At 36.5% G+C, this 26,669-nt stretch overlaps 1 protein-coding gene, 1 non-coding gene and 2 pseudogenes across 2 annotated transcripts; 2 read left to right on the plus strand and 2 right to left on the minus strand.

Annotated features, from left to right (window-relative positions):
* Window positions 1-1,917: 1,917 nt before the first annotated feature.
* Window positions 1,918-2,608, minus strand: LOC120138998 (annotated as a pseudogene).
* A 4,992-nt stretch (window positions 2,609-7,600) lies between these two features.
* Window positions 7,601-16,015, minus strand: LOC120138999 (GATA transcription factor 18-like). The gene is made up of 3 exons (XM_039154357.1): window positions 15,949-16,015; window positions 7,899-8,137; window positions 7,601-7,828 (listed from the first exon to the last, which is right to left on the minus strand). The coding sequence occupies exons 1-3, from the start codon at window positions 16,013-16,015 to the stop codon at window positions 7,721-7,723; spliced, it is 414 nt and encodes a 137-aa protein (XP_039010288.1). The 3' UTR covers window positions 7,601-7,720.
* On the plus strand, window positions 16,014-23,164 carry LOC120138970 (annotated as a pseudogene).
* Window positions 23,165-25,768: 2,604 nt separating this feature from the next.
* TRNAQ-CUG lies at window positions 25,769-25,840 on the plus strand. The gene has a single exon. It is a non-coding gene; the product is annotated as a tRNA-Gln (tRNA).
* The last annotated feature ends 829 nt before the right edge of the window (window positions 25,841-26,669 follow it).

Below are 26,669 nucleotides of genomic sequence, written 5' to 3' on the forward strand. Positions count from 1 at the left end.
AGGTACTTTGTTGATTTTGATTTATTTTCTTCCAGTTCATTCTGTAATTTTAGCATGTTCTCTTCAAGTTGAGCAATCTTGGCTTCCATTTTCCTTTACGCGAGTGTTGTGAGGATAACACGTGTCCGAAGCTTGTGGATTTATGTCTAGTGTTTGTACCCCTTTGTTTATGAAAATCTTTTGTTAGCTCGTGTGGATGCAATGAAAAAAGAAAAAATATGCGAAATATGCAAGAATGCATAATGCGTGAAATGTTCGAGGCCTTGATCCAAAAAATGTGTCTGTTATTGTAAATAATCGTTATTGGGGACAAAAGTGTTACGTCTTAAGAGACAAAAAATATTTTAAAAGTATATATCCTGAACAGCCCCTAACAAGTTGATTCGTTTTCCATCTTTTTTCTGTCACCGGTTGAATATCCTGTCAAACTGTTCCGGCTCCCTTGACTAAACTGTGCAAGTGACGAGCTGCTTGCCCAAAAAAAAAGGTTTTGAATGACTGCATCTCTGACTTTCACTCTCTGCCGAGCTTGTTTCTAACGAAAGTGCCATTGGAGCCCTCCATCCGAAGTTTATCGGCTTGTTTCTTGAATTCGTCAATAATGGTCTCCAGTTTAGCTAGGGTTTCGCCATCTTGTTCTCGTAGTTTTTGAAAGAACCGTCCGGGTCAGTAACTTTTTCCTCGTCTTGTCCCTGCAACCTTTGTAAGCTCAAAAAGTTGACGTTTGATGTGCATAATATAAATCCCGGCCCATCTTGAGCGTTCTCTAACCATAACTGGACTTCTGAGCTTTCCATCTCTTGTATTATAACCCCCTTGTCCATTAATCTAGATTATTCATATGGAACAAACATGTTTTTAGTGGATCAACACCTCTTATAAATGATTCAAATGATGAAAAATAAATAAAAGAGAACAAAAATAAAAAGAGTTAATGAGGTAAATCAAAACAATGATAAAAATGAAAAATCCTACTCCACATGCTTATTATTCCTACCCGGACATGATCTCTATCTCGCATGCTAATTTCAAACAAATCCTAATTTCATATTTGTCTAGTTCGCATGTTTTGAACAGAAAGTAAAGCATGAAATAATTCAGGCATCCTATGGTTTGAAATGAGTTTTGGGGTGGACTTTAATTCTCTGTACTCTCCTGGTTTAGGTTCTAAAGAGGGTACTCAAGTTCTCCTTGCTGGTGCCCCTTGGGCTTGTCATACCCTTAGTCCTAAGCACATTACAAGCTTATGTGAACTAAGTTAAACTCGAGAGGAAACATTCTCTTATGCCCACACGGTGACTAAATTCACACGAAGACATAAGGTATATGAATCCCGAAGGTTACTTGCTAGGCCCGCACGGAGAATAAATTCTCACGAAGGCGTCGCTTTTACCCCCACTTAAAAGGATTCGGATCTCGAGTATAGAGCCAGAGATGAAAACTTTTAAAATCTGAAATTATTAAAAAAAATGTCAGTACAACTATTTATTTGAAAAATAATCAAAGGTAAATAATTGGAATCGAACAAATAAATTTAAATTTAAATTTACTATTTTCACATAAAAAGACAACCGAAAATTAATTCTGGCCTGACTCACTTACTTGTCCCCAGCAGAGTTACCAAGCTGTCGCGACCATCTTTCGGGTGGGCTCGGAATTGGGCTTCGACGTGAATGAATTGGGTTGGAGTCGCCACCGATCACTTTGAAAACATTTAGGTGGATCGGACACCATCTTACATGATCTGTGTTTTACCAGAAATGTGTCAGGTTCGGGAGTCAGTTACAGTCAATGAAGTATTAGCACCCTTGTACTATCCTTTCGGTACCAATTAATTTATCGGTTGTCTTAATTATAAAAATTTAAAATTAAAATTAAAATTTAAAAAAACGTTTGATTCAAATTACTTAACTTTAATTAGTCGAAAAGTATCCCTCCTTTTTCTTTGCTGAAAACAGAACTCATCAACGTGGTGGTAACACGATCGTTCAGATGATTGGTCAACTCCTCCGGTTTTGGGTTATACTCTTTTTCCAGATTCTCTTTAGTCTGTAATTCACGTTCCCTCCAGTAACCATCGTATTCCGCGATGTGAACCGGTTTCTTCCTTTGATCCTTTGTACCCACATCTTCCGATCGTGCTTCTGGCTCTCCGTTGCCAGAATCGGAGGACGCATGTAACTTTTTTCGAACGAGCACGATGATTCTGAAGTTGTACACATTCGTCTCGGAAATCTTGTCATGTTGTGCTAGTTCAGATGCTATCTCCTTGATTTTCTGCTTGCCCGGTTCCTTTCTCGTATATACTCTCCAAAATCTGGAGTTTCAGTGTTGTCGGAGTCCATCGCTGTCTTGCGGTGATTTTGTGGCCAACACATGATATCAGGTCACAATATAGATTCCCCAATCTGATTCTAGTGAAATCGTGGTGGACAAAGATTGATTTGTGTAACTCGGCGAGATGCTTAGAAATGGCGGCGTAAGCCACGATCTGTCTGCTTAATTCCACGACCTGTTCATCGGTAATCACTTTCCCGCAAACCAAATTCTGGGTTTGGCACTGCAGATACTCGTCTGCTTGTTGCATCTCTTGATTTTCCTACTCCATTTTCACGGAAAATAAGCTTAATCTCGGAAACCCAATTTCAAATTTATGGAGAAAGAAACGGTCACCCCCTTTACTTTTTCCTCGTTGCTCTTTTTATAGCCTTCACCATGGTGTGTAGATTGTAGGCAGTTTATTAGAAATGCATTAAGCAGTTACTTGAGATCCCTTAACATGGTTCCACAATCTCACTATGCATGTTCGTGTAACAATCCCATTTTGGGACGTGGGATATGGAGTTGGACGCGGCCTACAAAAATAAATTTAACAGTATTAATAATATAATAATAATAGTAAGTAATTATTAAAATAATATATATATAGATTTAAGTTCGGTCAAAAACAGGTGTCTACCCCTGCAGAGAAGCTCTTGTCCGTTTCAGATCTAGTCTCAGATGCAGAAGTTCATCGAGCGATGTTTGAGATTAATCCGTCGAAGGCTCCAGGTTGGATGGGTATCATTCTCTTATGGTGATAATTCCAAAGTACCGAACCCAGTGAATTTTGGTCAGTTCAGACCGTAAGTCTCTGTATAGTATGTACAAGGTTGTTAGGAAGATTATTGTGAATCAACTGAAACATTTTCTCCCTAATTGAATTGACGAGACTCAGACTAGTTTTGTTCCTGTGAGGATTATCATAAATAATCGTTATAGCACTGAAAATAATTCACTCGATGGAAAGAAAGCAAGGTTGTAAACGATGGATGATGATTAAGATTGATCTTGAAAAGGCATACGATCGACTAGAGTGACACTTCATTGAGGGTAAGTGAGGGATATGGGAATTCTGACAATGATGATTCGTATGATCATGTCATGTGTCTCATCAGTTAGTACTCAGATTTTATGGAATGGACGACTAACTGAAAGTTTTCGGTCAACTAGAGTTTACGATAAGCGGATCCTCTTTCACCCCATCTTTTTGTGTTATGCATGGAACGCTTAAACCAAGCGATTTAGGAAGCAGTAGAGAAGGGACGTGGAAATCGATAAAAATTGCTCGAAACATACCTTATCTATTACATCTGTTCTTTGTTGATGACCTTGTGTTATTTGTCGAATCATCCTTATCTCATCTTGAAGCGTAATGCTTTGGGACATAAAGTTAGTCTTTCAAAGACTAATATTTGTTTTTCGAAGAATGTTGATGAGGATACTTGAAGAAATATCAGTAATGGGTTTTAGTTCACCAGAGTATATGATTTGGGGAGGTATTTTGGATTATTTTACTCCACAATTGGGTTACGGCGGCAACTTATGGGTACCATGTTCAGAAAGTTCAAGAAGCTTAGCAGGATGGAAAGTGCGATAGCTTTCTTTCGCAGGAGAATTATAATGGCCAAAGTTGTTATAGCATCGATTCCAGTTTATGCTATACAGACTAGTTATCTCCCAAAGAAATTTGTGCTGAGCTTGAACGGATCATTAGAAACTTCATCTGGGGTGATACCAATGGGCGGAAACATATTCATTTGGTGAACTAGGAGGAAGTATGTACACTGAGCAACTATGGCGGTCTCGGTTTAAGAAGAACACACATACTAAATGAAGTTTTTATGATGAAAATGGTCTTTAGGCTTGTGAATGATGCATCACAACTTTGGGCTTGAGTTTTGTGTTCCAAATACAGGGTGTCGGAGCTTGTTCCGAATGTGATTTCTCCTAGAGGGTATTTTGAATTTGGGTAGGAATATCACTTGTTTAGAGCGACATTGTGTATAATCTTCGGTGGACGCTTCGAAATGGTAATTTAATTGATTTCTGGTTTGATGATTGGGTAGGCGATTGTAGTCCTTACACTTTCTTGTTCTTAATCCGAGCTATTTTCCGACTAGAGGGATAAAGGTTTCAGCTATGGTGTATTCCAATATTGGAAGTGAGATGAGTTCCAAGCCTTGCTTCCCATGAAAGCCCGACTTAATTTGGCTGCGATTCGGCCACCACTTGCAATGGGTGGCACATATATAGCTGGATGGAGGTTATCCACGAAGCATGTGTTTACAATTTCAAGTGCGTACGAGTGTCGGGGAGATGAGCAAAGCAATGAGCGTTCTAATCCTTGGACTGTTATTCAGCAGTATAGAGGTTCCCCACGAATTTAGATGTTACTATAGACCATTTGTAAGAATCGCCTACTCTCCAACGATGAACGAGTTCGCTGTCATTTGGCTGATGATACGAGTTGCTCTATATGTGGTGCAGCGAGGGAGACGACCTACATTTTTCGTGAGTGTCACAAAGCTAAGTCCGTTTGGCAAGAATTAGTACAACCGAATAGATGGGAACAAACATTAATCTTTAGATTGTTCAGAACTTACAACAGGTAGATCACTACCCAAATATATGTGCTAATTGGGATTTGATGTTTTGGTTAGTGTTATGGAATCTCTGGAATCGTCGAAATAAAATCGTGTTTGATGAGAAGTATTATGACGGTGAATCAGTTCAGTAGAAAAGCTAATAGGGTCTGCAGGAAATTGAAATGACCCTTGCTAACTATAGAAGGAACCGGACAGCGCAAGGGCAAAGGGTGGATAAATTTTTTTTGGGAGTCTCTGTTGGATCATTGTATGAAGCTTAATTCGGATGGAGCAAGGCAGGCCTCGACGGGACTAGCAACGTGCGGGGGGTGTTCAGGGATCATCGTGGAGAATAGATTCAGGGGGTTTTTTTTTAATAGAATTGGATTTGCTCGGCTTTTGATGTTGAATATTGGGGAATTTGTGTTGGTTTTGAGCTGGCTTGGGAGAGGAACATGAGATAGATTGTGGTGGAAACGGATTGCAAAGACGCTTTGAGCGTTTTGGAAGGTAAGGTGGGGTGCGAAGGTATATCCCCCTTTGTGCCACATCTTCGTGCTTTGACTCAACGCAACTGGAGTCTTCAATTTCATTTTCTGCCTAGAGAATGCAACATGGTAGCAGATGGGTTGGCGAGCATGGCCTGGGGAGATCCGAGTTGGAACCGTTTATATGTACAGGCGTCGGAGGAAGTTCGCGAGAAGCTTGAAACAGAAGCACTAGGTGTCCTGGCTTTGTAAGCCAATTTTGCCTCCTTTTCCTCAAAAAAAAAAGTCACTCTAATTCTTCTTTTTCTTTGAATGTTTTAACCTTCAATATTTTATTTTAAGAAAAAATACTTTTAACGTTTGGCTAAATAATCATTTTGACCACAATTATTTTTAGAGTATTTTGGACCAATGTTTCATTTTGACGAATATTTTCCATCCACAAATGAACATTTTTATCTTAAAATAAAATGTTAGAACTATGATACTCTAAAAAAGTCAAAGTGATTATTTAATCAAATATTATGGAATCAAAATAATATCATCTACAAAAAAGATAAATAATACAAATGTGTAAATAATGTAAACATAATCAATTTGCTAACAAACTCGATTGAAATTAGATAAATGTTTTAGAGCTCAAGTTATGAGCAATCCATCCCCTCCTGAGAAGAAAAAAAGAACATGAGATATTAAAGGTTTCCATCTTGAAGAAGAAGCTACCAAATAAAGTTTAGCCATCAGTTAACCTGCAGTTATCATCAAAATGGAACCGATCAAGTATTATATTTACAAAGTTAATTACGATTTGCGAGTGCGTTAATAAATAAATAAAAAACAGACATGCAAGCAATCATACATGGAGCTTTTCAATAAGTGATAATTTTATATATTGACCTAAACTTTAATCAATAGTATTTAATTGAAATTTTAAGTAATTGTATTAGTTTTAAGATTATATTAAATATCTTTAATATAATATATATTTATTAATAGGGAGAATATTACTTGATTTGATTTAAAAAAAGTATATTCTAGAGTTGATCTTGTTACTTTTTTTGTGGTTGATTTGATTTCCCATATTTAGGCCCGATCAATTTTTATAAATTCGATTTAACTAAAATAATTTAAAATCAAATTTGAGTTATAAAATAAAATTTGTCAACTTAAAAAATTTAATTTTTTAACTCAACTTAATTCGATCGAATGTTCACTCCTACCTCGAGTATCTCATACTACACGCCCACAACACACTGCTGATCAGTGACACCGTCATCACTCAAGGGACCAGCGCCAAAACAGCCCACAACCACATAGCACAAGGCAAGACGCCCCACGCTACACCACCTAGATTCAAGATGCACAATCCATTCCCCTTTTAGCAAGGGCATCCGCTTTCGCCTCCTAATATACATAACAACGTACATGACAGCAAACAAACATGATTTTATATTAAGAGATAAATTTTAAAATTTTAAAAAATAGATGAACTTATAACATTTCTGAAAAAATTCAGGAGAATAAAAATTAAAATATATAATAATTTAAAATGACTACTCCCTCGATCCCATCCCGATCTATCTCCAAATACAATCCGCATCGATCTTCATAAACCAGTTCCAATACCTCCCAAGAAAATTCGGTAATGTTTGTATGTTGCATATTAAATTTAATTTAGAAAAAATAAGGCCAATGTAAAGTAAATAATGGTTGAAGAAACATTGCCGAATGATCACCCAAGGTGTGTGTGTTAGAGGCCAATTTGACGGTCAAGATTCAGGAATATGAGGGTGTGTTTCAGACATGTACACGAAAGGGCTTAATACGACAAATTATTGCATTGTCATATGCCTGAAACGCACAGTGTCCTCCAGCTCGGAGCAATCACAAATTGTTAAATGTAAAGTATTTGAAGGATCAGATTTATCAACAATCCCATTTTCGTCTGCAGTGGTGAAAATGAGGGAAATAGAAAGGAGAGTGAAGCAGATACAGAATCCAGAGGTAAAGCAAACTTCAGCTCATAAACATTAAAAGGCAAAAAAGAAAAGGTACCATTGTTGAATAAGCAAGCAAACACGTACTACCTTCCTATGTTATTACATTACATCAGGGAAAGAAATATCAGATATCGAATCTAACGGTGCTGAACTGAGCATGATCTTGATATCTGATGAAGAAGTGACGGGTTAACTAGGGGGTTTCATTGCATGATATCGACAGTTAATGGGAACAGAAGTTTCTTTCTTTCTGCTTCTTCTTCTTCTTCATTCATTCATTGATTTTTTCTTTTATCTTATAAAGTCATGGACAAAGCTTGTTGCCCTATCTGTGACGTTGAGTCTCCAAGAAAGGTAAGGAATTAATGGCGTTTGCTGCACTAGCCCTTCTTTCTTCTTTCTTGAATCGAATTCCACAGGCATTGCAAAGTGACTGCAATTAAACAACGAAAAGGTTGACAGACGTATATAGAATAATTGGGATTTGTGTCTTTTTGTATTACCTTTGGACCTCTTGGTCTGTTCTTCCAAAGTCGTGTAGAACTGGTGCCGAAGTTGGCACAACGGCGAGCTAAGAGAGGATCAATGTCGGAGCTGTTACTGCCATTTCCATTGCTTCCGCGGCTAGCTTTGGTGGTTAGGAGCAGTTCCCAGCAATATTTAGACATGCAGGGATCACCAGAGGTACGTTCATGGCGGGTATGCTTGTCATCTTCTTCCGAGAGACGAGTCGATGGAGTTCCTGTTGGGGAAAACGGGTTATTTCCCACACGAACGTAGTTTTAAAATTGACCTAAAATGTCAAGATTAAAACCACCAAAGGTTGCACAGCGGATAAACATGTCAAACTATTGAATATTGAAACACAATAGAAAAGAACCGAATAAAAAATAATAAAGGAAAGAACACAACAAATTTACGAGGTTCGACGAGAATATCGTCTACTCCTCGAGCACCACACCGGATGATAACTTCACTATATCGCCAATATTACAACAAATGGAATTTTTTGGAATTCCCAAAGTGGGAGAATGAATAATACAAGAGGAAGAGAGAACAGTTTTTGGAATGATTTCTAATGGAAATACTTAGGCCTATTTATAGTTGAGTTTCAAGAACAATATGTTCAAAGTTTGGCCACCTACCAAAGAATTTTCCAATGTGTACAAGTTAGCCACCAAATATAAAATTCACATGTTCAAAGTTTGGCCACCAACCAAGATGAAATTTCCAATAAGTTGGCCACCAACCAAGATAAAATTTCCAACTTGTCAACTTAATTTCTAGACAAATCTAACAAATCTCCACCTTGGCTTGAAATTACCAAGCCTACTCAACTTCTTCAACTCCCCAAATTTGTAGTGCCTCTAATTGCGCTCACAAGCGCCACACACCCGAAGGTGTTCAAACTTTCATGATGTTAATCAAGTTCAAACAATGATTGAACTTGATTACTGTTACCACCTTGGTCATCATATCTGCAGGATTTTCTAATGTCGCAATTTTCTGAAGTAGAATCTTTTCTTCTTCAAAGATCTCCCGCACAAAGTGATACCTCACGTCGATATGCTTAGTCCTTGAATGGTAGACTTGATTTTTTGCTAAGTGAATAGCGCTCTGACTGTCACAATAGAGACTAATGTGACTTTGAACAACTCCCAAGTCTTCCATCAACCCGTTAAGCCAAATTGCTTCCTTTACAGCCTCTGAAATTGCCATGTATTCTGCCTCTGTAGTAGACAAGGCCACCGTAGATTGCAATGTAGACTTCCAACTTACTGGGGCTTTAGCAAGAGTAAACAAATACCCAATAGTTGATCGACGCTTATCCAAATCACCAGCATAATCGGAATCAACATATCCAACCATACACTGACCAAGTGCTTCATCCTGTTCAAAAACTAAACCAACATCCACGGTTTGTTGGAGATACCGTAGAATCCATTTCACAACTTGCCAATGTCCTTCTCCAGGATCATGCATGTACCTGCTCACAACTCCAACTGCTTGTGAAATGTCAGGACGCGTACACACCATTGCATACATCAAGCTCCCAACTGCATTAGCATATGGAACTTTTGCCATATACACTCGTTCTTCGTTAGTTTTAGGAGATAATTGAGAACTAAGTTTCAAATGAGAAGCCAATGGGATACTTACATGTTTGGTATTTTCATTCATGCCAAAACATTGTAATACCTTTCTCAGATACTGCTTCTGTGTTAAACAAAGCTTCCATCTCTGTCTATCTCTGCTTATCTCCATACCAAGAATCTTCTTGGCCTCACCTAGATCTTTCATCTCAAACTCTTGATTCAACTGAGCCTTTAATTTGTCTATCTCCTTTTGACTCTTCGAAGCGATCAACATATCGTCAACGTACAAGAGAAGATAAATGAAAGATCCATCTTTGAGCTTTTGCAAATACACACAATGATCATATTTGCTTCTAGTATACTTTTGCCTCCTTATAAAGCTATCAAATCGCTTGTACCACTGCCTCGGAGATTGCTTCAATCCATATAGCGATTTGTTCAGCTTACAAACTCATTTCTCACGACCACCATCTTTGTATCCTTCTGGCTGTGTCATATAGATCTCCTCTTCTAAATCACCGTGCAAGAAAGCCGTCTTTACATCAAGTTGAGCTATCTCCAAATTCAAATGTGCTACCAAGGCCAACAATATTCTAATGGAGGAATGCTTCACAATAGGGGAAATTACTTCATTGTAGTCAATTCCCTCCTTTTGAGCGTAGCCTTTAGCTACCAACCGTGCCTTGTAGCGAACATCTTTCTTGTTATGAGATCCATCTTTCTTTACAAATACCTACTTGCATCCAATGGCTCTTTTACCTTTTGGTAATTGTGCCAGTTTCCAAGTGTCGTTCTTTTGGAGAGATTGCATTTCTTCATCCATGGCACTTTTCCACTTATCACTTTCCAAGCTTTGTATTGCTTCTTGGTAAGTGATAGGGATATCATCATCAATAACTGGAAGAGCATAGGCCACCATATCAACAAATCGAGCAGGTCTACAAATTTCTCTCCTTGGCCTTGTAACTGCAAGTGTTTCTGGTGTCTCCAATGGTTCTTGGGTTTGAACCTCTTCATCTTCTGATTCTTCTATTGGAGTTGAAGAATCAGCTACATCAACTTCTGGGATCATCATCTGCTGAAACTCCACCTGTTTTGGAGTATGCTCCACCTGCTGCGGAGTACTACTTGTCTGGACAGCTTCACTTGTTACCTTCTTTACTAGGGCAGATTCATCAAAGGTAACATCTCTGCTACAAATTATCTTCTTGGTGTCTAAACACCAAAGGCGGAATCCCTTCACTCCATGGGTGATTCCCATAAAGAGAGCCTTCTTTGCTCTCGGATCAAGCTTGGATTCCTTCACATGATAATAAGCAGTGGATCCAAATACATGTAAGGAATCATAATCAGTAGCAGGTTTTCCAGACCATACCTCTAATGGTGTTTTTCCTCCTATCGCTGATGACGGTAGACGATTAATGAGATGGCCAGCATATGTCACAGCCTCAGCCCAAAATGCCTTGCCTAACCCAGCATTAGACAACATACATCGAACTTTCTCCAATAGTGTTCGATTCATATGCTCTGCCACCCCATTCTGTTGTGGTGTATGTCTAACAGTGAAGTGTCGAACAATACCATACTCATGGCAAACGTCAAAGAATGGGTCACTTTTATATTCCCATCCATTGTCCGTCCTAAGACGTTTGATCTTTCTACCAGTCTGGTTCTCGATCATATTTTTCCATTTCAGGAAAATTTGAAGCACTTAATCTTTATACTTCATCGGATACACCCAAACTCTTCTGGAAAAGTCATCTACAAAAGTTACAAAATAATGGTTTCCTCCCAAAGACGATGTCTTTGAATGACCACATACATCTTAGTGAATATAATCTACAATACCTTTTGTATTATGTATAGTGGTGCCAAACTTCACTCTCTTCTGCTTTCCCAGAACACAATGCTCGCAAAAGTTCAATTTGCAAGCCTTTGCACCTTTCAACAATCCTTTCTTTGCCAGAATTTGCAAGGATTTCTCTCCAGCATGTCCCAACCGCATATGCCACAACTGGGTTGCGTCCAAATCATTACCTCCGAAAGCTGCTGCAACTGCTCCAATAATTGTACTACCTTGGTAGTAATACAAATTATTTTTCCTGATGCCCTTCATCGTCACAAGTGCGCCATATGTGACTTTAAAAACTCCATCTCTCATAGTGACTACTGAGCCTTTGGATTCTAAGGCTCCCAACGAGATGAGATTTTTCTTCAAACTGGGCACGTATCGGACATCCGTCAGAACTCTGGTTGATCCATCTTGATTCTTCAATCGAATTGAACCTATCCCAACAGTTTTACAGGCATTGTCATTGCCCATATAAACAACTCCTGCATTTAGTTCCACTAAATCGGAGAACCACTCCCGATTAGGGGACATATGATAGGTGCAACCCGAATCTAATATCCACTCATCGAAATGGAATGTTGTTGATGAAGCAACCAATGATATGTCAGAGTCATGTGCATCATGCTCTGCAACACATGCATCTGGAGCAGCTTTTCCTTTCTTCTTCAGCTTCGGACAATTTTTCTTCCAATGGCCTTTCTCATGACAAAAGGCACATTCATCTTTTCCCAGTCTGGACTTCGACTTTGATCTCCCTCTCCACTTTGGCTTTTGACTTTTCGAGCGACCTCTTGCCACCATGACCTCCACTGCTTCGTACTTGCTCTCTTTCTTGGTTTTCTTCCTGAGTTCATAACTATACAAAGCAACAGTTACATCTTTAAGGGTAACATTATCCTTACCATGAAGTAATGTTGTCTCAAGGTGCTCAAATTCATCTGGAAGAGATGACAACAACATCAAAGCCAAATCTTTATCTTTGAAGGTTTCATCCATGCCCAATAAGTCTTCCACTAGCTCATTGAACGCAGTGATGTGTTCATTCATACTGGTGCCTGGTTGATAATCAAATCTGAACAATCTTTTCTTCATGTGGAGACGATTCTGAGAGCTTTTCTTCAGGAATTTTTCCTCCAAAGCTTTCCATATCTTACTTGCAGAAGTCTCGTTCTTGTAGCCATACTTCTGCTCCCTGGAAAGACAAGATCGAATCGTGCTGCACGCCAAACGATTGATTGTTCCCCATTCTTTCTCCTCCATATATTCGGGCTTTTCTTCCTCAATGGCGATGTCTAGACCTTGTTGGAATAAAGCGTCTAACACCTCGCCTTGCCACATGCCAAAATGACTGGATCCATCGAACAACTCCACCGAGAAATTTGCATTTGACATCACCATTCTCACCGGTCTAGATGAAGAGCTTGATGTCTCAACTAATCCGTATTTTGGCATTTTAATTCTAACGAACAATATTCAATATCACGAACTGTATCTTTTCAGCAACGGAACCACCAGGATAACCTCAACCGAAGCTTTGATGCCAATTGTTGGGGAAAACGGATTATTTCCCACACGAACGTAGTTTTAAAATTGACCTAAAATGTCAAGATTAAAACCATTAAAGGTTGCACATCGGATAAACCTGTCAAACTATTGAATATTGAAACACAATGGAAAAGAACCGAATAAAAAACAATAAAGGAGAGAACACACCAAATTTACGAGGTTCGACGAGAATATCGTCTACTCCTCGGGCACCACACCGGATGATAACTTCACTATATCGCCAATATTACAACAAATGGAATTCTTTGGAATTCCCAAAGTGGGAGAATGAAGAACACAAGAGGAAGAGAGAACTTGTTTTTGGGATGATTTCTAATGGAAATACTTAGGCCTATTTATAGTTGAGTTTCAAGAACAATATGTTCAAAGTTTGGCCACCTACCAAAGAATTTTCCAATGTGTACAAGTTAGCCACCAAATATGAAATTCACATGTTCAAAGTTTGGCCACCAACCAAGATGAAATTTCCAATAAGTTGGCCACCAACTAAGATGAAATTTCCAACTTGTCAACTTAATTTCTAGACAAATCTAACAGTTCCCAAGGAGAGTGAAATCAACGAAAGACATGAAAGGATTCATCGCAAGATCTGTGGTTGGGCATGGAAAATAGCCACGGGGAGTTGCTTTGGCATTGAAACAGGCCATATGAACATTGACTCGTCATGTTTCCCAAAGAGCTACTGCACCTATGCATTGTTTTCTCTATCTGTTTCTCTATGACTCAAAGGATCAAAGCCCAAACTACACCCCTTTCACCTCAATTTCAACACTATGGTGTATCAGAAAATATCAAATGAAAACGAAGAGGCAAGGGGATTGCAGTTGGAAAAACCCCGATAAAAATATAAACCAAGTATAATAAAAATGTATAGCAAAATACTACGGCACTAGTACTGATATATATATTAAGGAAGCGAAAATGTTTGTGAGTTGAAGGGTTATTGTTGAGAGCAAATGGCAATGGAATTTGTCGTAGCAAAAGGAGGGGGTTGGGTAGTTAAAAAAAGGGCCACGTGAGTAGGGTAACAGTCTTCCATGTTCCTATCTGCCTTCTCCGATCACGAGACCCCAAACCAAAAAAAAAAACACTGCCTCTATCCGTATCTCTGCCCCTCTCCTCTGTCACTGTCAGCCTCCCAAGGAAAATGGAACACTTCTCTTTCATGCTCCTCTATTCGCAACTCCCATGAACATTGATCAATCGGTAACATTGGTTAAGTTATATGATAATGAATAAATGTAACTTGATATAGATGCAGAGCTATCTCGAATATTTTTGGAAACCTTAACGAAAATAAAAATAGATCATGATTGAAGGAAAATATACTTTATTACTTTAAACAATTAATTTAATATCGTAGAAAAATTATTAAACTTTTTCGAATATTAATTTCATTGTTTTGTTAAGAAAACATCTTAAATACAACTAAGAGAATAAAAAATGAATGTAGATATAAATTATGATATGGAGTTTTATTCTGATTAATAAATTGAAAAAATAAAGAATAACACATTATGTTATCGTGAGATTGAGATTGGAGAAGACTAATAATTAAAAAATGTTTGGTAAATTGAAAAATAAGATTTGTAAAAAAAAAAGACAAATATAATTAGATTTAATTCAAAATTAAATGAATTAACGAGAGAGATGGAGAAAGGGATGATAAATTGATAATTTTATGAAATTGTAAAAAATTAGAGGCCTTAATTATAAAGGTAGAAACTGAAATTGAAAAAAATATGGGCCTCAATTATAAAGGTATAATTGAGATCGAAAATTCTTAGGGACCTCAATTAGAAAGTTAGAAAATGAGATTAAAAAAGCTTAAGGGCCTCAATTATAAAGTTAAAAAAAGTGAGATTAAAAAATTAGGGGCTTCAATTATAAAGGTAGAAATTGAGATTGAAAAAAAAAATAGAGGCCTTAATTGAAAAGGTAGAAAGTGAGATTGAAAAAAACTTAAAAGCCTCAATTATAAAGTTAAAAGTGAGATTACAAAATTAGGGGCCTCAATTATAAAGGTAAAAAAGGGATTGAAAAAAAATTAGAGATTTCAATTATAAAGATAAAAAGTTAGATTGAATAATATTAGGACCACAATTATAAAGGTGAAAAATAAGATTTAAAAATTTAAGGACCTAATTATAAAGATGAAAGAATGAGGGTCCCAATTACAAGAATGAAAAAATGGGGGGCCTTAGCACTCACTCAAGGCTCTCTCCCTAATAGTCGGGTCTGTAGATGTTCATCTTATGCAATTCTCATGGTTGACAGTGATAAGTTCATCTCAACGACAGTTGATTCCTTTATATTTGATTTGACCAAAAAGTCACGGTTAGTAATTAAATGATTATTAATCAACATTTTTCACGAAATAAATGAAAGTATTAAGGGAATTTAGGAACAAAGGAGAAAAATAAAATAGAAAGAGACTCTTTCTATCTTTTTTTCATAGTATTATACAATGGTTGATGTCAAGTCTAGATTTATTATGTTTGTTAATAGATTGATAAAATTTGCTAATATGGATGTCAACTATCAAGTTTAATTATGTCAAACGTCGCGTCAAAGATTGTGGATGTATAAATATTAAAGATCGATAACATGTGTCTCAATTAGATGATTAAATTTATTGAATTAAATTAAAATTATGACCAAATTTTATTAACTGCATTAAATGTTAACGACAAATGATATGATTGATATTATTTAAAAATTAAATAATTAAATTGATAAAATTAAAAATCAATGGTGAAACTAGAAAAAACAATAATAAAGTCGTCAAAGCCTATAGGTATACTTAAAAAAATACATTCACAAATCTTCTCAAACTATCCTTGCAGCCAAATCGTTAAATCCTCCCACTACCTCTGCACTTTCAGTTCCCGGCCCAAGCCTTCTTTTGACATCAAGTTTCCTATGGATCGTGAAATTGAATATGAAGGACTAAATAAGGTATTGGGCTAACAGGCAGCTTCCCTACTAGACCCGATCTTTATCATTTTAGTATATTTTGAAATTTCCTCTCGTTTAAACCCTGCACCTTCTGCTTAAACCCTAGCTCTCTAAACCCAAACTCCCATCTCTTTACACCAGTAACCATGGAGACTGAAATCTGCATATCCTCCATGGAGTTTAAAGTTCAAGAGTTGTTGAAAGAGGTTCGTCTCCATTATTCTCCTGAACTTACCAAGCTAGTCGATGATACCGTTGCCGCCATCAAATTTTCCCTAGATAAAATTCCTGAAGATCTTCAGGTATTTTAATTCTTTGTTTAATTAGTTGTTTTTACCCCATAAACGGGAGGGGAATGGTAATGAATCTATTTTCCAAGGTTACTGCGGATTGGGCTCCGAGTTTTGTGAGAGATATTGGCGCAGACAAAGCAGAATTTAAATTTAAGAAGCCGGAGTCTATTGAAATTGGTGGAAGTTATTCAATAGGTTGTGTAGCAAACCCGATACTAATATTGATCTTCTCCTCCGGTTACCGAAGGTGCATTTATTTTCAAATTGTAATGTTTTATTTGCTTTAGTATTCAATTAGCTTGTAGCGTATATATTTCATGCGTAGCATGTGAGAAGTTTATTTTATGCAATTGTGCGAAGCATTAAATAAAATGCTTGAATTTCGTTGTTATCATTTGATGAGTTAGAAATTACTCTGATGGTTTTAATTTGGGTTTGATAATCTGTTCATTAATATGAAGTTTCAAAGGTTGGTTCTTTTTTCTAACAATTTTAAATATGTCAGGAATGTTTTCATGAGAAAGACTATCTAAATTATCGATATCACGCTAAAAGATGCCTTTACCTTTGCGTTATTAAGAAGTACTTGCAATCCTCTTCATCAATTCAGAAGGTTGAATGGTCCACTCTGCAAAATGAGGCTAGAAAACCTGTATTGGTTGTCTATCCAGGTTTATTTCTGAATTCTCACTAAAATCAACCTTGTTGCAATATGATGAGTTGTTAGTTCCATAAACTTTTCAGACAACCCCTGATTTAGTGAAATTTAAATAATGACATTGTAGCTGCAAACCTTGATGAAGTGCCTGGGCTTTTTATAAGAATAATTCCCACTGCAACATCCCTATTCAATCCTTCAAAGTTGAATGTGAAGCGGAACAATGTTCGAGCTCTAAATACAGGTACTATTAGTTGTTGGTTACTCGATTCAATTTTTTTCTTGTGCTCTAGGGTGAATGTCCATTTCTTTTTCCTGATGATGTATGTCTATAATTGTAATGAAGGTGATGTTCCTCAGCCTACACCAATATATAATTGTAGCATATTGGAAGACATGTATTTGGAGGATAATTCAGAATTTGTTAAGAAACTTTTTTCTGGATGGAAGGAATTGGGAGAGGCCTTAATATTGCTGAAGGTATGATGTCATATATTATGCATTTCAAATATTGTGTTTTTCATGCCAATACATTGCATCTGTAATTTTAGTATACTATTGGTGCAGGTCTGGGCTAGGTTGAGAAGTTCGATATATGTTCATGATTGCTTAAATGGGTTTCTAATATCCATTCTAGTGTCATACCTTGTGGCTACAAATAAGATTAACCGTGATATGATGCCAATGGGATATTTCGTGCCACATTGAAATTTATTGGTATGCATTTCAAACATTGTGTCTTTCTAATAAGTAATTGTCAAATTTAATTAGAATTTCAAATTGTCATTGTTCCACAGAAACTTATCCATTGTGGAAACATGGACTTTACCTTCCAACAATAGACCAGAATGATTCCTCAAAGGTCTGTTATAATATTTGTTGGCTATTGTACCTTTTGGTGTATGATCCTTGAATGTGATCCTTTTAAATGTTCTATTATTTAAGTTAACTTAATTGGACACAACATGTTGTGGATGCTTGTGAACTTTCATTTTCTAGATCAGTGATTGAAATAGCCAAAATGAAATTTGATACCCTTTTCTGAACTGTCCAATCCATGGTTGAGCATCAAGTGGATTTTTAGTCTAGATATTGTGTTTTAACTTTTAAGGTATAGCAGTAATTGATTTTTGAACTTCCTACTAAACATTTTCAAGACTCCATTCTTTAATTGATTGTTGTTTAAAATTTAACCTTGGTACCTTGTATTGTACCTTGTATTTTACATTGATATTCATTCATGTATATATCATTGGGCTTTTGAATTGCAGGGAAATGAGCAACTTAATTCTTCAACTCGTGTCAATTTGGCTTTCAGAATATCAAATGTTGCTTATTCCGAGGTACTATTATTTAGCAATAATTGGTGGCCGAGTCCCCATATAATCACGGTTCAAAGACCTATATGATGATTTTATAAAATTCCAACAGCATTATTCTTCAAAAGATTCAATACCTATATATTAACTTTTACTACTATAATTTGAAATGGCATCTTTAAATTTCTCATTAATTCTAACTGCATCAAATTTTCTAAGAAATGTGTATTTCCTCCCACAATCAGCTACAAGATGAAGTTGCATTGACGCTTAGGTGTTTAGAGAAATCCAGAGATGGTGGATTTGAGGAAATTTTTGCTACCAAGGTTGATAATGCTTCTAGATACGATTATTGCTTTAGGTATGCATCAATAACATCATTGTTTTTGTGGATTTGAGGAAATGTTTGCTACCAAGATTGATAATGCTTCTAGATACGATTATTGCTTTAGGTGTGCATCAATAACATCATCGTTTTTCTTTGTTACTTGTCTCATAGAAAACAATAGGTGGTAGTTGTGATCATGAATTCAGTTTGTTCCATCCTCTGGTTATTAAACAATTGCATTTGAGAATTTAGAAGCATTTGTGTCCAATTTTAATTATTGTCTTTACTTTCTGTTTTGATCTTATGGCATCAACCAAGGAAGAGTTATATGGTCTGTGAGTAACTTGACATTATCATTTGATTTTGCTTCGAATTTGAAGTAAACAATTTGTGATCTTACTAAATGCATCTCTCTCTTGGTGCCTAGCTGTTTAAAGCTACTTTCAAATGATGCACTCCTGTTGCTACCTGTATTTATGATGCTTTCTGGAGGCTTGTGAAGTTTATCACTTTGTAATGATTATTCACATCTATTCCCTTGTCAGGTTGAACTTGAAAGGAAATAGAGATGTTTATTCTCTGGGATTTTGCTTGGACGATGAGTGTTGGAGAGTGTATGAGCAGGATGTACATAATCTGCTTAATCAAGGATTAAATGATAGAGCAAAGTTCATCCGTGTTTTTTGGAGGAACACTTATTCAGACTTTAATGTTGAAAATGTAGAGCCTACCATTGACTTCAGTTTCTATTTTTTTAAATTATAATTCTACTAATCCTATGCATGAATCCAGGGCTTATCAGCACTTGATTGTGAGCCATTATTTGTTGGAATTTTGGTAAGCTCCATAGAGAAGGCTTTTAGGGTTGTAGATATTGGTCCAGATGCTGAAAAGAAAGATGAGGTATTTGTTTTCATTTTCTTATTAAAATGTGTATAAGTTGATAGCCCTAGCTATTGCGTTTGGATTAATCTTCATTTTCCTGCAACAGGCTCTCATGTTCCAAAATTTTGGGGTGAAAAGGCTGAGCTCCGAAGATTTCAAGATGGTAAAATTGCGGAAAGCACAGGTTAGGAAGTCTTGATCCCGCATTTTTTATTCGAGAACTAAGTTGTCTAATTAACACTGCAAACTCTATTCTTCAAGCAAGTATGAAGAGAGGTTAATCTTGATGCTCACCGTTTTTATAGTGTGGGAAAGTGAGCAGAGTTCAAGACATCTCATTTTAAAAAGAATTGTTGAGTTTTTACTAGAGCGCCATCTTTCTTTATTGGAAAAGGATATCGTCTCAGTTGTGGATCAGCTTGATTTTTCTCTTCTACATGATGGTAAAGGTAATCACGTTAACTGTTAAATCCTTGCAGTGACTTTTTTTTTCCTCTATGGTTAATCATGCATGCTTTGATGATACCATTTTCTTAGACCTGGTATCACAGTCTGGAAGACTGCTTGGAGCATTTGAAGAATTGTCTAAACGTTTGCACTCTATTGAAGATGTTCCCTTGAGGATATCTAGTGTTCAGCCTCTCGATTCTGGTATTTTCGTCTTAGAAAAGCTTTCCTCATATGATATTTTTTTAATCTTTTGAGGAATTTTGTGGGCTTTGGGGTCCAAGGGTTATTCTGATGTTCCTTGAAGCAATGGATAAGCTGGTACCTGCTGTTTGAATAAGCAGTCATGATTTTTTGGTTTAATTTAATCGCATTCACAGCTTTCAGGTATACATCTGTTTTTCCTCCTGAAGCTCATCCTGTGGCAAATAAAAAGCTTGATGTGGAAAGGCTACATAATTTGACCCCACTCTCTGTCCAGTCACTTGAAGTTTTGATTCAGGCATGTTATTATTTTGCCAAGTGATTCTTTTCTTTTTCTTATTCAGAAAATTGATTTAATTTATTTTTTCCCCTGATTATTTAGTTGGAGGGTTCTGGAAATTGGCCAATGGATGATGTCTTAATTGAGAAAACTAAAGCAGTGTTCCTTCTCAAAATTGCTGAGAGGTAAGTTAAGAAGGCCGCATTTAACCCTAGGCTATGTTAAATCTAACATTTCTTTTTTCTAATTAATGAAGTGTTATGGCAGTCTCCAGGATAACTGGGGGATGACATGCACTGCTTCTGAGGAAGATGTGGATGTTTTCATGGGTGGATATGCATTTCGCCTTAGAATTTTGCATGAGAGGGGGCTAAGTCTGGTGAACAAAGAAAGTATGAACTCTCATCTTGATATGTGAAGTATTTATTATTGACCTATTGTCAGTAGAGTTAAGGATTTTGTTTATCTGTAGTTGGACGTGATCAAACGAAGCGGGTTTCAGCTCCTGATAAAGTACTTTTGTTCGTAGTCAACATGCAAGCATGATTAATGGATTACAGTTCCGTTACCCAATATTGGGCCTGTTGTTAGGTGCCAATTTGACTTGTTTTAGTTTGTAGAGTCCTTTCATTTGGATTTTAATTTTTGAAATTATTTCATCTGGTTTAAAGAAAAGATTTGTAATCTTTCACTAATTTTGTGGATTCTGTTTGTGAAGGCTTGCAAAACGGTGGCTTGCTTCACATCTTTTTTCAGCTTGCTTGGCAGAAGAGGCTGTGGAACTATTAGTCGCCTACCTCTTTTTGAAGCCTCTACCATATCATGTGCCCTGTTCTCGGATCGCTGGATTCTTAAGGTTGATTTCTCTCTTTCATTTTGACGTTTCATTTAGTAAGAATCTTTCTTGCTCCTCAAAACATTTAATGCTGAATTTCTTTTTCTTATTTTACCCAAATATGCTGATGAATCTGTGTTTTACTTAAACAAATTGTGTTGTGTGATTCACCTTCGATTGAATATGAATTTCTAGTTTGATTTTATATGTGATTTGCTACTGCAAGGTCTTAGAAGTTGCACTTACTAAAAATATAAAATGATGACAGTGAATCCTACTTTATAAATGTGTTGTCAATTGACTTACATGGCTCTCTGCTGTTGATCGATCCAGCAACAATACTAAAACTGCAGTGAAGGACTACATAAAATGACGACTGATGTTCCCTTTAACTTTTCCTTTTTTAATTTTATGTTGAATATCAGGTTCCTGCGACTTCTAGCAGAACATGATTGGGATTTTCTCCATTGATTGTTGATATAAATGGTGATCTGAGCCAAAATGATGAGAAAGAGATTGATGTAAGTTCAGCAGTTCAGAGAATGATTAATAATTAAGAGTCAACGATAATGTTCTTTCATGTTTGTTCTGCTTGTCTAGGATAACTTTACGCAAAGTAGAAAAGCCTACAAAGAAAACACCCAAATCGAATGCAAGGCCATGTTCCTGGTTACTGATTATGACAAGTCATCTGAAGCTTGGACCAGATGCTCACCAAATCTATTGGTTGGTGATCCCTCTGATTTGAATTTTGCTACATTTAGTACTAGTAGTTGTGAAACTGCTTATATCTTTTAACTGATGCCTTTCGTTGATGCAAAAGGAGCTTAAAAGGTTGGTGGCTTATGCTCGAAGCAGTGCAAGCTTGTTGACAAAATCATACTGAAAAATCAGACTGATACCCATGGATGGGAGGTGCTTTATTCACACTTGTCGACGTTTAGTATTCCATTACTGTTTTCCTGCTATCACGTTGTTTATAAACCTATTACTTATATCAGCCACTTTCTGTGCAGTGCCTTTTCCGAACTCCGCTGAGCCTGTATGATGCTGTTATCCTTCTCCATGGGGATAGATTACCTTACCCAAACCGTCTCCTCTTCACAACTGAACTGGACCAAGGTATATTCATAGGAGGAAAAGGTTTCCATTTTTCACCATCTTTAGTTTCTTTTTATCTATTATTTCTCGCGACATTATTATTATTAATATAATAACGACTTGGTCAGGGACGCATGTGGCTCATGGCAATGCTAGCAATTCTTTCCACCCTTTCCTATTGTCTGCTGATATGAAGGGTAGCTTAGAGCAGCTTAAAACGAAGCTAATGGTAAATTTTGATCCACTAAGGTGCTTTGTTGGAGATGTAGAGGTAATTATTTAAGAAAAAAGCTACGATATCAATCCCTAGCAGCATCGATCTTTTGAGCTTACATCTTAATTTTTCATCTGCAGAAAGAGTTCTCCAACGTATTGAAGTTATGGTTTGATTCGTTGGGAGGCGATGCTATTGGTCTAACATGGGAACGTTCAAAGGTATGATTAACAATGCACTGACAGTTTCTACTGATGGTATTTCATGATGCAAAATAGTCTTCAAATCGTATTGAATTCTGATGTGTACATTTACTTTTGGAAGAAACGGGAACGAGATGAGGAAGACACCGACGGAAAATATCCAGTTGATTTGTTGAGAAATATAGGTGAATTAGGGAAAGGATTTGTGAGAGATGTTTATTTGTTTAAGGCTCCCAGGGTACCGAGTTAAGCGGAAAAAGGGTTAAAATAGCGACGAGTCTTATCCGACGAAATGGAGGTGCCGGCGCAGGCACGAGTATTGGAACCATTGTCAAACTTTTGTAGCAAAGGTTACCAATCTCCGGAGCCGCTGCCATGGCTAATTGATAGAGCAAAATCCTTCAGTGTTGTGGTATACTTGATATTTTTCATTACTATCATTTAACTTTTTTGTCTTTGTAAAATACTAATGTAATTTCAGGACAGAGGTTAAAAAGGAGAGACTGCTATTGGAGGGCTATATTTTAATGGAGAAAATGGGTGTTTTGTTTTATACAAGGGGGGGTTTCCTTGGGTTAGTGTTTTCATTTTTTGAATTTTATCTTTTTTTAAAAGAAAAAATTCTTGTATTTTATTAGGGAACAAAAGTTGAATATTTACAACACAAATGAAACGGGTTTTCAATGAATATGAACATTGAAGAAGAAGCTATCAACACTAATTTTTTGTTGGCGTTTATGAATCGATAAAAATCGATCACGTAATATCGACGAGGATTCGAATCCGATGAGGCGGTATCTCCAAATGTAAACACCGGGGGACCACCTCGGCAACTTCATTTTAGTATTTGACGAGCATCTCTCTAGCTAGTTTGATCATATTGTCACGGGATATGATACTTGGGTTCAAGATGTTGGTGCAAGTGTCTGCAAAAGAGATTTTATGTCGACGGTTTAGACTTGAAGATTCTGAGGGCGTGACAATATGATTTCGCAAAAATCTTGATCGAAATTGATAGCGATATGTCTTTATTCAAAATTGATCGAATACTTGTAGGTAATTTTGTTTATAAACCATAAGTGCGTTATAAAGTAGAAATCACTAATTAATCGCCTATACAAATTTTTGGACAATAATCAGATTTTCTGGGCATTAAAGATATTAAAAAAGATTTTGTTTTTCAAAAATGAAAAGCTGTAAAAGGGGAAAATACTTTTTCTTTTAGGATAAATTATGTTGGAGGTCACTTCTGTTTTTCTTTTGTCTTATTTCGATCATGGAAATTTAAAAGTTATTTTTCTGTCACTTATATAATAATTTATTACAATTTAACCATCGAGTCGTTAATCTCGTTACTTTGGTGGCATGGCATGTTAGTTAAAAGGGTTAATTTTAGACATTATATGCAAATTCATAGTCTCTTTAATGTGTGTATATAGTTAAATGATTTACATGGTTGATTGATAGATGTTCTCCATTGTTGTATGTATATTCTTATAATTCTAAGAGAAGAACAAAGAATTGGAACATCAATGGCAAAGGAAGTATAAAGTTGAGTGCAATTTTGATATTTGCTGTATGATATCAAGATTTTTATATTATTGAGATATTGTAAGAATCATGTAATGTCGTCAAAATGGATCATAATTGTGTATAACTACCACCAACTCCAAGATAAAAATATGACCTTTCAAAATTTTTGGGTCCCCTCGATAAGGATAAACATTTTTTACTGTGCTAAACGTACAATTTCGGGCAAATGTTAAATTGATCTATGTAATTTTAATTTACTTTGAAAGTTTTATTAGAAAATAAAATCGTGCAAGCTAATTCCGGGCAAAGTAAACTGGGGCTTGTGGTTGAGGATTTGTATTTTTTTGTTGTTGCAGAGGTTATCAGAAGCATCCTTTTGATCGCAGGTAACAAACATAGCATTAAAGGTGCTGTTACACCACCTGAAATTGCTAAAGGCTTCTAGTTGATTGTTCAAGCAGGGATGGACCACATGGGGCAGATGAGGGCAATTGCCCCCTAAAAATATATTGAATTTTTTATGTATTTTTTTATTGCAAATATTTTTTGTACCTTTGAAATTTTTTAAGTTCAAGTTTGCCACTTGAAAATTTAAAAGTTCAAGTTCACTCCTATAACATAAAATCATGTGTTTGTCCCCGTGTTCAACTTGTTGGTTTTCGTTTTAGATTGCGAAAACTGAGCATGCTATGAGTTTAGTTGTTTATTTATGAAAGGCCCAAATTTGTTTTGCAAGTTTTGTGCTCAACTTGATCCCAAAACTTTTTTTTTGGCTCTGTATTTCACATACTTTGCAGCCATTAAGTCTTCCATTTGAGATGCTGGTTTATTGTGACTATTGTATTCAACACAAGGACTTATATTAAGAGGGATGAATTTTTAAAATTATAAGAGATGATGAATTTATAAAATTATAGGGAGGTGAAAACATATTATCAATAGAAACTATATAAAAAAAATGGATGTCCCTTGTTCCCATATATAATGGGATAAGGGGAGGTAAGATAGTAGGCTGTCCCTAATACTAAGTTGAGAGCAACTTCCGTAGGAGACCTCCAAATTATGAAATGCCCTCCATGAGACTCGATCTCACGACCTCAAGGTTAAGAACCTTGTGTTCTACCAACTGAACTGGATGGTCATTTCTTCAATAGAAACTATATAAAAAAGTCTAAAATATATGATAATTTGAAATTTTCAAAGGAACGACTGCCCACGGCCGCCCCCCTTGGATCCATCCTTTGGTTGAACCTGAAGCTATGGATAAAACCAGGCATTGGAAAATTACAGGGTGTACTTCATACGCTGGTAAAGGGCTTTCTGAAGGATTGGATTGGTTGGTTCAAGATGTCATAGTAGCCTCAATCTGATTGAATCTAAAATGCTATAACGCTTCATTTGGATTTTGTTTAAATCCAGATACTATGTATGGGTGTCTTCTGAAGCAAAGATCAACATTTGAACATCATTGGAGTATTTCAAATATCAAAATTTAAGATTTGAAATACTGATACCTATCAAATATCTAATGATGATTTCTCTGCATAACTGTTGGAAAAAGGAAATTATGCTACCTTTTTATATGTTCGGGTTTGTTTCATGGTTCCATGGTCTAGTGGTTAGGACATTGGACTCTGAATCTAGTAACCCGAGTTCAAATCTCGGTGCAATCTTTATTGTAGTTGCTTTATCCTTCCTTTTGCTATTTTTTTTCCGGCACTCTATTTCTTACAAGTCAACCATTTGAAAAAGGGTCCAAATTCTTCTTTTTTTCACAATTATTCAATATGTTTAACTCAAGCATTCTTAGCCGGAGGCGAGAAGGCTTAAAGAAGTATTTATCGTGTATGAGAAGGCATCAAGTCAGAAGATGAACTTTGAGAAGTCTTGTGTCTTCTTCAGCAAGGGCACGAGTAAGCATATTAAAGTGTCTACTTCTGGAACTTTGGGAGCTCTTTTGTGCCAGCCTTGGGACATTATCTTGGGATGCCCTTACCATTGGGAAAAAAAGACTTTAATACCTTTGATTACCATTGGGAAGTACAATACTAATACCTTTGGTTTCCTTAGAGATCGGGTCTCGGAAAGAGTTAGAAATATTCTTGAAAGCAGTGACACAAACTCTTTCAACATATGCGATGACATGTTACCTGTAGCCTAAGGAGATACTTAGTGACATAGTCTCTACTATGAAGGCGTATTGATAGTCAGGGAAGATTGATGAGAGGGGGTGGACTTATGTTGCCTTGTTCGAGCTGTGCAGATTGAAGTAGGATGGAGGCCTTGGCTTCCGAGACATGAAATAGTTCAACTTCACCTTAGCTGGTAAGCAAGTGTGGAGGTTCTTGCATAATAAAGATAACTTGTGCTATAAGGCATTGCTGCTAGGTATTTCCCTAGATGTGATATTTCGGAAGCTAAGCAGGGTGACAAGGCTTCCTATGCTTGGAACTGTATCTTTAAGGTTAAGTAGGTTCTAAAACAGGGTTTTTTTTAATCCAA

The sequence above is a fragment of the Hibiscus syriacus genome, unplaced genomic scaffold, assembly GCF_006381635.1.
Source record: "Hibiscus syriacus cultivar Baekdansim isolate YM2019G1 unplaced genomic scaffold, ASM638163v2 tig00110718_pilon, whole genome shotgun sequence".
Taxonomy (NCBI): domain Eukaryota; kingdom Viridiplantae; phylum Streptophyta; class Magnoliopsida; order Malvales; family Malvaceae; genus Hibiscus; species Hibiscus syriacus.

Bases quoted from the DNA above. Each gene is read 5' to 3' on its own strand.
- LOC120138999 (XM_039154357.1), bottom strand. From the start codon at position 16,015: ATGGTTACTGGTGTAAAGAGATGGGAGTTTGGGTTTAGAGAGCTAGGG. The intron at 8,138-15,948 runs GTTTAAACGAGA...TTTCCCCAACAG, and splicing joins GTTTAAGCAGAAGGTGCAGG to GAACTCCATCGACTCGTCTC. The intron at 7,829-7,898 runs GTAATACAAAAA...GTTTAATTGCAG, and splicing joins ACAGACCAAGAGGTCCAAAG to TCACTTTGCAATGCCTGTGG.